Below are 14,560 nucleotides of genomic sequence, written 5' to 3'. Positions count from 1 at the left end.
GACTTTTCATATACACAAGGAATTTACATTCTGGATACAGAGAGCCAAACTTGGCTCCATTTTTTTAAAGATCAGAATCATCACCAAGAACCTAATCCTTCACTTGAGATATTTCTTTATAACCTGTGGCATTTAGAAACAAATGATAGAAAGAACTCAAGGATGATTAGACTTTGAAATAATATCATGTAACTGATATTCAATTTAAATCAATAATTAAGTACAATCTTGATGACCAACCTAAGGGCTGTCCTAAGAGGTGAGAGGAGAAAGTAAAATTTGCCACAGGAAGCCTATCCCTTCTGAAACTAAAGTTGTGGTTCCAAGACATTGTCAAAGAATAGACAAAATCTCTAAATCATGAGGTGTTTAGGTTATTAATTTATAACTCACCTCATTCTATGAAGTATTCAAGACACTTAATGGAGATGGTTTAGGAGAGAAGAAAGAAAAAAAAAAAGGAAGAGGAAGAGGGAGGGAGGAGAGAGAAACGGTCTGTACAACTGCCCCTTCACCACTCTGCACCTCACCTGCTTACATTTCTCTCCAAAAGTTGAGCATCTTGTTTAACCTCTACAGGTTATTTAAACAGATACTCTTAATTTTTCATCTATTGAGGCTTTAATTTACATTGAATCCAATCTTTACTCTTAATTCTCTGATGGCAAAAATATATGATCTGATGGTAAAAATATATGATCTGATGGTATAGAAAAGCTTTATCTCCCACTATCCAAGTACAAATAAGCAAGGAATTGTCCCTGATTAATAAAAGAGGAGTTCTGTAAAGCAACAGTCATTTAAAGGTAAAGAATAGGAATTGTGTTCTTAAACAGCGTTAAACTGGTAATGGAATAAATGACTAGGCTTCTAAAATTTTATCAGTCTTAAAAAATGCATTTTTTACATCTTCCAGGTAAATTAATAACAACTCTCTATCTTTGGCATAGGGGCCTTTCCTTACAAATACAGACTAAATTAATAACAACTCTCTATTTTTGGCATAGGGGCCTTTCCTTATAAATACACACTTGTCACTATTCAATATCATGCACTAAATACTTGTACAAAGTTATGTTACAAATATTCAACCACATTACTTTAAATAAACTGACAGGTCCTTCGCTTTTAGTTAAAATTTACCTGGGCTGGTTGTTCTACCTCTAAACAGATACTCACTCGTTATACTTGAAATAGCTCATTGAGCTAAGTGTTCTGGTTCAAATTCTCCCATCACCATGCCAACCCTTTACTACTCTTTGCTTCAGTTTTTTTCAAAATAGTACAAGACTCATTAGCCATGTTCATTATTCATCTCTAGGAGTAAGTCCTTGGATTCATAAGGCAATTGAAATTCAAGAAATGAAAACTCCACGGCATCTTTCAGTATGGAGGGGATGAGTTTCTATGGATATTTAAGCAAAGCACCTAACATGCAGATTTTGAGAACACCCTTATTCATTACACCCAGTCCCAGAAAGACCCAATTCTCATCTCGGTGTTTTTATCGTGTAAAAATAAGATGGTGAGCCTCAATGTTCTCCCATTGTGTCCTCCTACATTTGAGAGACTCTCCAGAGCCCCTGTGCTCTCTGTGTCAGAGAACCCCAAAGAGCTCTCCCTTGATGTAGATTGCCTTTTGATCCCATTTATTCCGAGAGTGCTGTGGTTGTTGTGAAAGCTGAAGAGAATGCTGAGGACTGGGCTATGGAAAGAAGGGCAGGAATGCTCTGAACCTCACATTCCATTAATAGCTGAGCACAGTGTAGCCACCTATGGGCTCACCTGACCCAGAGTGCATCCAGGTGCTGAGTATTTATGCAGTGAATAGAAGGTATAGCCTGGCTCAGCACAGACTTTCAACCCTCTAAGCTGGGCCTGTGATCTCAGAGAACTGCTTCAAATAAAAATCAGTTCCCTCTGTACTCTAAGGAGAGTAGTTAATCTTTATCATGACAACTTAAGGCCAGGGCCAGATTGAATGGCATCGCTGAGGCTCCACTTCCTTAGCACAGCTTGTCTCCCTGGTTAGCCATGGATCGTTAACCCTTCCTTGGGCTGAGGAGCATGCAGTCCTTGAAGGGCTTACAGCATTGTTTACTTTTTAATTACTGACATTCAAATGAACTTCAACACCAGCAATGGAAATTTTGGCTTCCAGGAAACTTTATAAAATTTGAGCAATAATGTATCCAACTGAATAATTACACAGAATACTATCCTTTTCCATTTATAATCAGGAATATTTTTCTGGTACTAGCACTCTTTCTTCCTTTTCCTTCTAGTTGAATTTTGGATACATTTGGATAGACCAAAGTTCAATGTACCTGCATTTTTCTGCTCCACAATAGGGCAATTAATTATCCAGCTCCCTCCTCCCCAAAGAAAATAAATGAATACACCATCAAAAATCTATAACTCGGGAGTTCCCGTCGTGGCGCAGTGGTTAACGAATCCGACTGGGAACCATGGGGTTGCGGGTTCGGTCCCTGCCCTTGCTCAGTGGGTTGACGATCCGGCGTTGCCATGAGCTGTGGTGTAGGTTGCAGACGCGGCTCGGATCCTGAGTTGCTGTGGCTCTGACGTAGGCCTGTGGCTACAGCTCCGATTCGACCCCTAGCCTGGGAACCTCCATATGCCGCGGGAGCGTCCCAAGAAATAGCAACAACAACAACAACAAAAAGACAAAAAAAAAAAAAAATCTATAACTCGGTGATTGATTCCTAAAGTGCCTATCCAAAAAAATTTGCATAATTATAATGAGGAACATTACTCCCAGAGGGGAAGATACGCCAGATAAAATTCTAACAACACAAGGAAAATTTCGTGCAATTGAAATTTGGGGAAATTTTTCTGAGTGTTCAATAGATGTATAAAAGAAGCAAAACAATGATTAGCTTGCTATTTAATAAAAATGTATTTAAGGAGTTCCCACTGTGGCACAGAGGAAATGAATCCGACTAGGAACCATGAGGTTTCAGGTTCAATCCCTGGCCTCGCTCAGTGGGTTCAGGATCCAGCATTGCAGTGAGCTGTGGTGTAGGTCGCAGACATGGCTCGGATCTGGCGTTGCTGTGGCTGTGACGTAGGCTGGTGGCTACAGCTCCAATTAGACCCCTAACCTGGGAACCTCCATATGCCTCGGGTGTGGCCCTAAAAAAAAAGGACAAAAGACAAAAAAAAAATGTATTTAATACTTAAGTGTTCTAAGGATTTTTTTCCCTCAACCCTAGACTAAAGGTTTTCAAATTTCTTACCCCTGACTTATAAAATTTTTTCCATCTGTCCCAAAAGGGTCATGAAGCAAACTTTTAGGCACTGCCACCAAACTTGTTCAGATATGTGTAAAACTCATCTTTCTATAAATATCCCAGAGGCTATGAAAGCTAAATCAGAAACAAAAAGTGATTCAAATCTTCTAGCTGGAAGATTTAAATAATACAAAAACATTCACCAGTAGAACATCCAAACAAGATGCCCAGTTCTTAATCATCTTTTGGCTCTGGTCTAAATAATCCTCTAAATAACACGGCATAGTCAAGGCAATACAACCATGGTGTGTATCCGCATACTGCTAATTCCTTTTGCACTTGTCTGTACCACACAGTTTAGCACTTTATTACATGTTGGCTTGTTATCCAACTGCTCCGGGTGTGTCTTTTCTTTCAAAATATATTATGAGAATGCTAAAGAGCCATGGCCCTGATTTAAACATCTCTGTATTCCATACAGTCCTTAACATGGTATCATGCACATAACAGAGTTTAGACTTGTTGATTATGTGACCTTTTAAAAACTCCTTGGGTAAAACACCTCTTAGAAAAAGTGTCAAAACTTGATACTTCTGCTAAGGCTGCTCACAAGAAGGTAAATTATTACCCAGCAAAATAACTTGGCTTGTTTCTCCTTTATAATTCAATCAAAATCACCTACTGTTCTGAGGATCACAAATCTATTAGAATTCAATAGTTGCCAGGAGCAATTTGATAGAGTCACTGATACTTAGTCATTTCGTGTTAAGTTCATAAATAGGTAACAATTGATATAATTTTTAATTGTACCATATCCCAATATCAGCTTGATCAACAAAAGCAATCCAACTTTTCAACAATATAGTCCTGTTAATAGAACCCTTTTATGTGCAGGTTAAGATGTTAGTCAAATCAGATCTTCCAAAGTAAAATGACTGTGTGCTTATACACACACTCACACATACATACATATACACAAAGCATTTATTTATTTAATGGAATTCACTTATCCAAGAGTATAAAGATATTGTGCTGTTCTATATTTTACTTCTGAAGTGAAATATCTCATGTATTTAGTAAATAAAAAGAAACCATCATGTATTTAGTAAATTAAGTTCCACAATCAATTTATATTTTATATAGGATATACAAATATATAGATTCCAGTTTTAATTTTAAAATCCATACCAGTGAGGCATAAGACTGCATGTGCATGTGTTTTTGGTTTAGGAGTGCTTATGGTAACATAATTAACTTACAGATCATCAGGACAATTTCTCGGTGGCTCCAGTCTCCCTCCTGTTTGCACATAATTTAAAACATCAAGGTTGGAATGAGCTGGATAAGGTTGATGACCAAGAGTTAAAATTTCCCAAATCAGAATTCCAAAAGACCTATGGATATTTAAGAATTTGCTTTAATTATACTTATTACAAACATCATGTTTACAGTAGTTTTTCCAACATAATTATTCCTGGGGCTATCAGAGTCTACTCTGTGATTGGCATCATTGGCCCCATAAAAGACAAATGGGAGACTTAAAAGTTGACCCCAGGAAAAAGTAGAACATGTAACTGCCTACTAGCAACACTTCAAAGTTGATAGGAAGGCTTAGTGGAGAACACACACACACACACACACACACACACACACACAAACGCACGCTTTGCTCCTCCTCCCTGGCTGAACCTGCACGGCCAACCTCTATTACCTATGGCTTTCATAGCTTCATTATGCAAATACACTAGGGTGAGCAAGAAAGCATTCCACCTTTTTTTCTGCGTTTGTGTGCTAGTAAACATGCAGAGGGAAGGCATGAATAAAAACTGGCAACACTGTAGGCCAATTTTATCTCATCCCCAATTTTGCAGAGGTCCAGTCTGGCTTAAAAGTTATTAGGCAAGTCTTTACATTTTGAGAAGCTCTAATCAAAATTTGGGGTCAACAAGCAAAAATTGGGGGTCCTATTCAAATAATAAAGAGATTTCCAAACCTACCCCAATGTCTTAATCCTTTTGAGATACATGATTTAAAGTCTGCTTACAAATTAATTACCAAACATCCCCAAATAGTAGGCATTTGGACACATTAGGTACCAATTCCTATTAGTCATAGCCTCTACACTTTTGAAGAGTAACAGGCTATGTCATACTCACCAGTAGGATAAAAGATCAAAACTAATTGGAGGGAGGGGTGTAAAGTGCTGAGACCCAGCAATAGCCTCCCTTGACCACCAGCTTTCACTTTAGCTTGAGGTAAATCACTTAACCTCTCTAGTCTTACGTTTTCTCACATAAAAAACTAGACTATATGACCTTTTAAGATCCCTTCTGGCTCTGACATTGGATGGTTCTGTGTGTCCTATTACGCTCACCATACATCAGACTGAGTAGTGAAGATTCCATCCATCAAACTTTCTGGAGCCATCCACCGAACGGGAAGCAGACCTTCTCCTCTCTTTCTATAGTAGTCATTTTTATAGATGTCCCTCGCAAGTCCAAAGTCCCCAATCTTCACTATCCGTGATGGACTGGTATAGTCTTTCACGGAGACAAGGCAATTCCGAGCCGCCAGATCCCTATGGCAGAAGCCATATTTAATACTACTGCTAATAATAATAATAAAAATCCAGAGATCAGACAGGTAACACTAGCAGGTATGTAGAGAGGAAGGATTTTAAGAGAAATTATTGCTATTTTTAAGGATTGAAAATGCTTAATTAACTTGTGTGTTTTACCTAAACTCAGGTGATTATTGTGCCAATATTCATAAGAACCTTGCATCCAGAATATTGCTATACCTGTGGATGAAGTGCATCTGCTCCAAGTAGACACAGCCTTTTGAAATATCTACACACAGGTCTACAAGGTCAACCAAGGTGAGTAAAGGACCATGAAACTGTAAGAAATAAAAGAAAAATTGCAGGCACTTCTCCAGTTTACACAAAATATATACACATATATATATATTACACACATATATACACACATATACATATATATACACATATATATTACACATATATATTTTGGCTGCATAAATATGCATATACACACATAAATATAAGTTTTAAAGGAATTTTTACTTATGGTTATAAGAATGCAAACAAGGAAGAAAAGAACTAAATAAATATATATGCTTTCTAGCAAGATATACATAAATAAGACTGTCTTTAGTAAGCAGAGGCAATGTAGAATCTTAATTAGAAAGATCTCAGGGTGTCAGGTCAGACAGGCCAATATTTAAAACCCAGTTCTGGAGTTTCTGTTGTGGCTCAGCAGGTTAAGGACCTGACGTTGTCTCTGTGAGAATGTAGGTTCGATCCCTGGCCTCACTCAGTGGGTTAAGGATCCCGCATTGCCACAAGCTGTGGTATAGGTTGCAGATGCAGTTTGGATCTGGTGTTGCCATGGCTATAGTGTAGGCCTGCAGCTGCACCTCCAATTTGACCCCTAGCCAAGAACTTCCATGTACCACAGATGTGACCATAAAAAGAAAAAAAAGAAGAAACCTGGTTCTACCTCTTAAAAGTTGTGTGGACTTGCTCACATTGCTTAATTCACTGACCAACTTTCTCATACATAAAATGGGAAAAATAATATCAACTATGTAGGCTTCAAGATATGTAATCTGGCTGATACATAATAGGCACTTAATAAACAGTAGTAATAATGATAGCTTAATCAGTGCTAACTAGTTTAATTATTGGCCCAATGTCTCACTATAATGGCAGTCATGACAATGGGCTTGGCCTACATATAAGCTCCATAGGAACTGTTAGCAATACTCTATTTCAAGGTCACAGATTACTCCTCTCATCTAAGAGAGCTAGCACAAACATACAATTGAGCCTGGACTGGCTGCAATGATTTCTACATGAAAAAAGTTAGTTGAGGAGTTCCCGTAATGGCGCAGTGGTTAACAAATCTGACTAGGAACCGTGAGGTTGCAGGTTCAGTCCCTGGCCTTGCTCAGTGGGTTAAGGATCCGGCATTGCTGTGGTGTAGGTTGCAGACGCAGCTCGGATCCCACGATGCTGTGGCTCTGGCGTAGGCTGGTTGCTACAGCTCCGATTGGACCCCTAGCCTGGGAAACTCCATATGCCGTGGGAGCGGCCCTAGAAAAAAAAAAAAAGAAAAAGAAAAAGAAAAAAGTTAGTTGAAGCTTTTATTAGTACCATATGGAAAAAATTCAAAGTTCCTTCCTGGAGGCTATATGAATATACTGTCGGTCCCTTATCATTTCCCTGCAATTGCCCGATTCCAAGCCTTTGTCATCCCTATCGGACGCTTCCACAACTTCCCATGTGTCCAGCCTCCTATGCTTTGATTAGCTCACTTTGTTGTGACCCACTGTCCATAGAGTCCATTATAGATTCCTGAACATGGCCACCATGGCAGCTACAGGCCACACCAGCCTCTTTTTATATCCATTTATTTTCTATAGTTTCTCCTATCACAATCTGTGCTTTGGTCATACTGGGTCATTAGCAGTTCTTATATACCTGCTCTGAATTTCTCAACTTCTTTACCTTATTCCTGCTATCATTCCTGGAATGCCCTCCCTTATTCTTGATTTCTATCCACATCCTTCAACGAGCATCTCAAAGATCCACAACCCTGAAATCCCTCAGTTCCTCATAGATGAGTGCTTTTAAATGTTGCTCCTTCTGCCTCCCCTGACAAGTTCATGTCTTGCCCTCAACGTAGGAAGAATCCTGATGTTCTGGGACTCAACATTGCTATGGTCCCTCCCAACCACACCTGATAACTAGACTCCATCTTACTCCCAAGAATCAATCCCTTGCAGCCCTGTTCAAGTCCACCAGATGCTCTCTCATGGCCTGTGTCTGCGGCCCTGCTGATGTCCCAGCTGGTTAGCCAGTTCCTCTGTGAGTGGGACCCTGCTTTGCTCTTGGCAAAACCTACTCTACTCATGAAGATGTTCTTCGCAGAGAATCCTGCTCCTAAATTTCATTCCGGTGGCTAGTGCCCTGTTCCCTGCTGACAGATTTACAGAATGCCACCTGCCTCAATCTCTAACTATAACCTGCTCCTGACAGTCCCTGTAACAACCTGTTGGGACGTATCATCACCCTGTCAGGCCTCCTCTAGATGCTACCCTGGGCTACCACTTCTCATCTCTTAACAAACCCCTCAGACACACTGAATCCCCATCTCTGTCTTCCCTTAAAGCCTTCCACAACTCATATGGGTGTAAGTTTCAGAAACTGTTCTCTTTCCCTCCTTGGTTGTGTCCCAAACAGAAGACTCCCCTGTGAAGTCTTCCCACATCTCTCCTCTGTGCTTCAGTAGTATCTCCTCTACTCCATTCTAGTGGGCCTTCTTGCTCTCTACCTAAATGAGTTATTCCCATATGACTTACCCTACCTGGTGGCAAGGTCCTTGAAACAAGAGCCACATCCTCCACTGTCGTAAAATAAACACCCAGAAAAATATGATGAATTGAATTGTATTGGGCTATCTATGTATTTGCATTATTTTGATAGAACAGGTTTTTTTGAAGTTTTTCTATCGTAATACAATCTTAGAATATCAAAGCTAAAAAGAGCCTGAGAAAGTTTTTGATTCAATATTCCACTTTATGGATGCAGAAGCCGAGGTCCTGAAAATAAAGGACTAGACTAAGATTTATAAATCCAGTTGCAGTCATTTCTTATGCACTCAACCCAACAAAACATCCTCGGAGCAGAGATGGTGAGAAGGATACTTGTGGCAAGTCTGAGCATCTCTGTGGAGAGACACCTGGCCCCACATGAACTTAGGATGTAGGTGCTCCGCTGTGGGCCCCACACCTTAATTCTGGCACTTAGCACCTAAGGGCACCCTGTCTATACGGTTGGGTGAGGGTGACCCATGGGAGCTGCCTGGGTGGCCAGCGGAAAGGCAGCAGAAGAACTGAGGTGCACTTGAGAACCAGTCACTATAACCAGTGGGATGCCAGCTGAATAAGAATTATTTGGGAAAAGACGCTCCATGAGTTCTTTCAATCCATCTTCATTGTCTCTTCTCTAACCCTCCAAAAAAACAAAAGCAAAAACAAACACAAACAAACAAAAAACCCACAGAGAAACTTTCTTGTTAAAGATGGGGAAATGAATTTATGCATTTTAGTTTCATTCTCTCCCCAAACCTTAATCAAATGACATTATAAAGGAAATGTTATAATCTCATGAGGATAAACAGGTCAGGAGAATAGAGCACAATGAAACATTTTGGAGAAAGGAAAGCAGATGGAGGCGTGGTCATTTGGAAGAGCCAATGAAAGCTGGCTGCCTGCAGGCGGGGAGACAATGATGTTTTTCACTATAAACACTAACCATAAACACTCTGGAACTGAAGGGAGCAAAGATGTCTGAATGCAAGTGTGAGGGGCAGGACTGAAAGCAGGATGAATATTTAAAAGTTTGTTTTAAGGGCTAACTAGAACCTAGATGCCCCCACCACAGCAGGTTTTCATCTGCAAAACCCACAAACAGCCCCCCCCCATACACACACTCTGAACCAGAACATCTCCAAGTTCAAAGATACAAGTCATACTAAAGCACTGTGCTGAAAATGGAGAAGGAATGAAATGAACATCTTCATTCTGAGCCCTGAGAGCTCCAGTCTCTCCCCGCCCCTCTGAATGAGGCTCAGGCATTTATTGCCCAGGCAGGAGACCAGCAGATTCCTCTCTGGGGAAACTAGCATATACCAAGGAAGGCATCCAGATGTCCTTATTAGGGAACCCCAACAGAGCAGCAGGGTCCCACCTAACAACCAAAAGGAAGCTGCAGACACATAGGCTCCCATCAGCTTCTTAGGTCTTACTATTAAATATGAAGACAAGCCACAAATTACCAAACATTTGAGAAAAGCTTCTCACACTATGAATAGATTCCAGAACAAAGAGGAAAAAAGGAAGTCAAGACAATGCAGGAAGCAAATGAACACTCTTTAAAAATTATAATTAGTGTCCTAGGAAAGATGAAAGAAAATTTTGCATGTATGGAAAAATGAGAATAACATATTAAGAGGCAGTCAAAATATAAGAATGAGTCTGTGGGAAATTAAATTAATAAATTCTATTAAAAAGTTGGGAAATATACCAGAATTGAGAGCAAAATTACAATAAGTAGGACATAGGCGAAAACAGCTAAAAAAAGAAAAAGATAAAACAGGTTGACTGTTATCCAACTAATAGGATTTCTAGAACAAGGAAGTAGAGGGAACAAAGAGGGTTTTTTTTTTTTATTACCAAAGACATAATGTGAAAAAAATCCCAGAACTGAAAGGGGTGATTTTCCAGGCTGAGTGTCCAGATGAGTAAAAAGTACCACAGATAAGAAGTTCCTAAAATTTTCCAAGAGGAGGCCAAAAAGCAGGTCACTTATCATATGTCCAGGAATCAAAATGGCATAAGACTTTTAAAAGGCAACTGTAGAAGCTGGAAAACAAAGATGTAGAGATTTATTTTTGAAGAAAAGAAATTTTCAACCTCGAAATCAGCCAAATTATTAAACAAAAGTGAGGGAAGAAAAAAAGAACATTTTCTCAAAAAAAAAAAAAAAAAGATTTTTTTCCTTGCGTGCTTTCTCTTTTCTAAAACAGAACAGAGAAGTCATGAAATTGAGGAAACAAAGGTCCATCACGGAAATTATCGGGGTAAATGTGAAGGAAACCCCTAGGTGACAGCTCTGTGGATGCCCAGAGGACAGGCACCTGTACTGACTCCAGGAGGGAAGTATCCGAGGGAAAAAAACTGTGAGAAGTAGAATATCTGATTTATTTAACCATGTTGAGAAAAGGGTTATAATTCCTTCAAAGACTTTAGGGAAATGGAAAACAGCAAATGGGGGTGGGGGGAAAAGAGGCATTTGTTAAACTACTGAAGAAAAAAACCCACCATGATAGTATTCAAGTAACTTAACAATTAAGATTGTTACCGTAATGTAAATCTGCAGCGCTGATTTACCTGCAAATTGGGATGTCTGTCAGAGGACAGGGAAACAATGTTTGTCTCTGTGGAGAGCTGGTGGGGTTGGGCTGGTACCTGAGCAAGAGGTTAAATCCTTGCCTCTCACAGCAGCCAGTCAGAAGATTTCCCCCCAAGGTTGAAACCTCACTGTGCTGCAAAACAAGCAGTGTTTAGGGCCACAGAGGCAAACCCAGAAGGACCAAGCAGAGGCCTAGAATGTAGGGATGCGACAGAGAGAGCATGGGACTCCTTGTCATAGAGTTCAGTTTTTTAGCCATATAACGTAAACTTCGAAAGGAATAAAAACCAAAATTTTTAAAACTACAGATTTAAATTTTAGTCACTTGCTTTGTCTCAGGTGTTTCTCATCTGAGATCTAACACAGATTCCACAGATGCCGACACCCAGGGCCTCATTTCCCACATGTTCCACAGTATTTGCAGTGCCCACCCTGTGTGGGGCACTACTTTAGGCATCGGGCAGACAGAGAGATGGAAGGGGCTGCATTTTGTAAGCAGGACCCTAGAACGACAGGACCTATTAGCATGGTTGTAGGAAGAGAAAGTAAGGAACTGGATGGATGGCATGAAGGAGAACACGTGAAATCAAGAGTTGTGCTTTGGCCAAAAGAAGTTTGAGACACCTGTGAAAATCCACACAGAAATGTCAACTGGGAAGGGCCACATAAGACTACTCAGTAAAAACATATGGATTGGAAGTATCATTTGGGACAGACAGGCAGATAGATTATGTACCGAGAAACTCCACACACTCTCTGTTCTCCAGAAAACGTGATTCTGGCAGGGAAGGACCTATTTTTCCATTAGATGCTAAAAACTGGCTAAGAAAGGCTGAAAATGCCAGACATTAGCCCAGGGCTGGAGTTTTACTAATCCAACGTGAAGAAAATATAAGAATTTTTTCAACAGAAGTCTTCTCAGTTTCTGCCATCAGCCAAAACCATCAGCCTATTGAAATAAGAAATTAAGAGGAAAACACAGGTCATCTGCATTACAAAACTAACACCAGGGACCCTGTTTCCTACTGTTGTCCTCCGGGCTTTTCGCAAATAAGTAAGAAGGTCTCCTCCTTCCATTAATTCCAGGATGATGTACTGGGGTTCGTTTAGCAGACAAACTCCAAGCTGCTTCAGAATGTTGGGATGATTAAACTTGCTAAAAGATGGAAAGAGACAGGCAGGATGACATGATTAGTGACAAAAGTCCCAGTGAGGGTCTTTATGGGGCAGAGCAATTCTTTATCTCTGGTTTCCTGCAAAACCTTGATTTTTTTCCCTCTGATAAATGACAGCCTCTTTTTCCAAGAAGCGGGCTGTGTGCTTGCCTTGCAGAGGTAACACTGCAACCCCTAGTGGCCAAGGCATGTGGACAGAATAGGGGGAGTTTTAGAAGTGACCATTATATTAAGTATTTTATGTTTTGGAAGAAAAAGTGATTTGAACTAGTATCTTTCTTCAAAAGATATTTTAAAACATTATGGGTTTTGATCATGACAAGCATGAAATACTCTCTCCCTTTCAGTGGAACAGTTCAGACACAGGTTTGGCTGCAACTGTTTTCTCAAGAGGTCAAAGCAAATAAGTCCCCATCTAATAATGATCAGAACCCACAACTGGGGGCTCCACCGACCACTGCCTCAAGGTGTATTAAGATGTATTTGAGTAGTTTTCATGACCATCAACTGACTGCAACCTTGAAGACAAGTTTATCAAGACCAGGGATGTTTTCATTGATGTCACTATACTTAAGAGAACTCTCCCCCTGCTTTGTCTACTGGACCCATTATCACACATTTAGAAAAACATAAGCATGTTTAAAGCTGAACAGCTTCAGAAATCCCTTGCAAAATATGCTTCTTACTGAAGGAAAAGAAAGGAATACCTTTTGCCTGAGGACTGCCTGTGCCCAGGCTCAGAAGCCTGACTTTTATAGAATATTTGTCATCCCAGGTATTTTTCCCGTTAAACTTCAGTCATGTCTGTTTTGGACATGATCTGTTATGTCAGGTCATTTTGAATGTTAAATAACAATTTTAAAAATATAAAAAAAAAGAACTCTTCCCCCCCCCCAAAAAAAATCTACCAATCAGATGTAAAAGCATCCTACCCATACCAAGGGAAAATTATTTCAGAGCTGCCCTGATACCTCATTAGATGTGCCTCCTTCAGGAATTCAATCTTCTCCTGGTCTGTAGAGCCCTTCTTCAATGTCTGTGCAACATAAAAACAAGCCAAGAGTCAGCACAGCAGTCGTCTCTCTGAGCTCAGTGGGTTAATGGACACAACCTTTGTTTTCTTTTGTAATATCCACTCTCATCATGAAAACAGTGTTCTCCAATTTTCCAGCCTGGCTTGCAAACAGGGGTGGTCACATAACTCAGCTCTGGTCAATGAGATTAAGGGGAAAACTGCTGAGAGGGAGAGAGATGTGTGAAGAACATTTACTTTCCTGAACGTATACATCTAACACTATCCATCCTCCTCTCCATGACCTGAATGAAGATAGGATGCCTGATTCTTTGGCAACCAAGTTGGGACCATAAGATACCACACATGTGCAAAGCTGAGAGAATTTCAGGTGTGCTGGCTCTGATCTGACACAGTACTGCACCAAAGTCACCTTCTGTGAGAAAAAGAAACACTTGCTTAAACTAGTTTAGGTTAAAGTATGTTAAAAAAAAATTTTTTTTTTCTTTTTAGGGCCACACCCATGACACATGGAAATTCCCAGGCTAGGAGATGAATTGGAGCTGCAGCTCCCAGCTTACACTGCAGCTCCCAGCAACACTGGATCCTTAACCCACTGAACAAGGCCAGGAATCAAACCCGCATTCTCATGAATACTAGTTGGGTTCCTTATTGCTGAGCTACAATGGGAACTCCATGTTAAAGACTTTTAAATGCTATCAATTGGAAGTGGAGATAATTTTGCCAACTTTTCTGATTGTGCAGCCCATTTTCAAAGCAATATGTTCCTAAAAAGTAGTGATCAGGATATTATTCAATTATATAAAAGATTCATCATCCCTAACCAAAGAAAGTTTTATAAAAATATGAGATCATATCCAATGCTTCCCGCAAATTTTATCAAATATACCACAATGAATAACTGTGTAGTACAGGGGTCAGTAAACTACAGACTGGACCCATTCCAGCCTATCACCTATTTTTGCACAGCTTATGATCTAAAAATAGTTGATACATTTTATTTTATTTTTTCAAGCTTTATCAAGATATAATTAACTTGTTACATTTTAAATGGCTCCAAAAAAGTTTTTTTTAACAAAACTGTATCAGAACACATGAAAAT

The 14,560-nt window shown here is 39.8% G+C and overlaps 2 protein-coding genes across 8 annotated transcripts in view; both read right to left on the bottom strand.

Annotated features, from left to right (window-relative positions):
* PHF3 (PHD finger protein 3) overlaps positions 1-14,560 on the bottom strand; it is a 1,103,753-nt gene that overhangs the window by 773,782 nt on the left and 315,411 nt on the right. The window lies entirely within an intron of this gene.
* The window catches only part of ROS1 (ROS proto-oncogene 1, receptor tyrosine kinase), a 124,234-nt gene that overhangs the window by 13,838 nt on the left and 95,836 nt on the right, over positions 1-14,560 (bottom strand). For all 7 annotated transcript variants that reach the window (XM_021089103.2, XM_084958253.1, XM_021089108.2 and 4 more), the window contains exons 38-42: positions 13,397-13,461; positions 12,277-12,406; positions 6,052-6,149; positions 5,626-5,829; positions 4,511-4,645 (exon numbers count right to left, since the gene is read on the bottom strand). In XM_021089103.2, the coding sequence (XP_020944762.2) occupies positions 4,511-4,645; positions 5,626-5,829; positions 6,052-6,149; positions 12,277-12,406; positions 13,397-13,461 (632 nt within the window). The remainder of the gene's footprint in view (positions 1-4,510; positions 4,646-5,625; positions 5,830-6,051; positions 6,150-12,276; positions 12,407-13,396; positions 13,462-14,560) is intronic.

This window comes from Sus scrofa, chromosome 1 (assembly GCF_054392235.1).
Source record: "Sus scrofa isolate SSC_HxYL_T2T_F1_AM1 chromosome 1, Sscrofa_HxYL_maternal_Yorkshire_Landrace_v2.0, whole genome shotgun sequence".
NCBI classification, from domain to species: Eukaryota; Metazoa; Chordata; class Mammalia; order Artiodactyla; family Suidae; genus Sus; species Sus scrofa.
The sequence above is the reverse complement of the archived record's forward strand: the minus strand, read 5'-3'. Positions and strand labels throughout refer to the sequence as shown.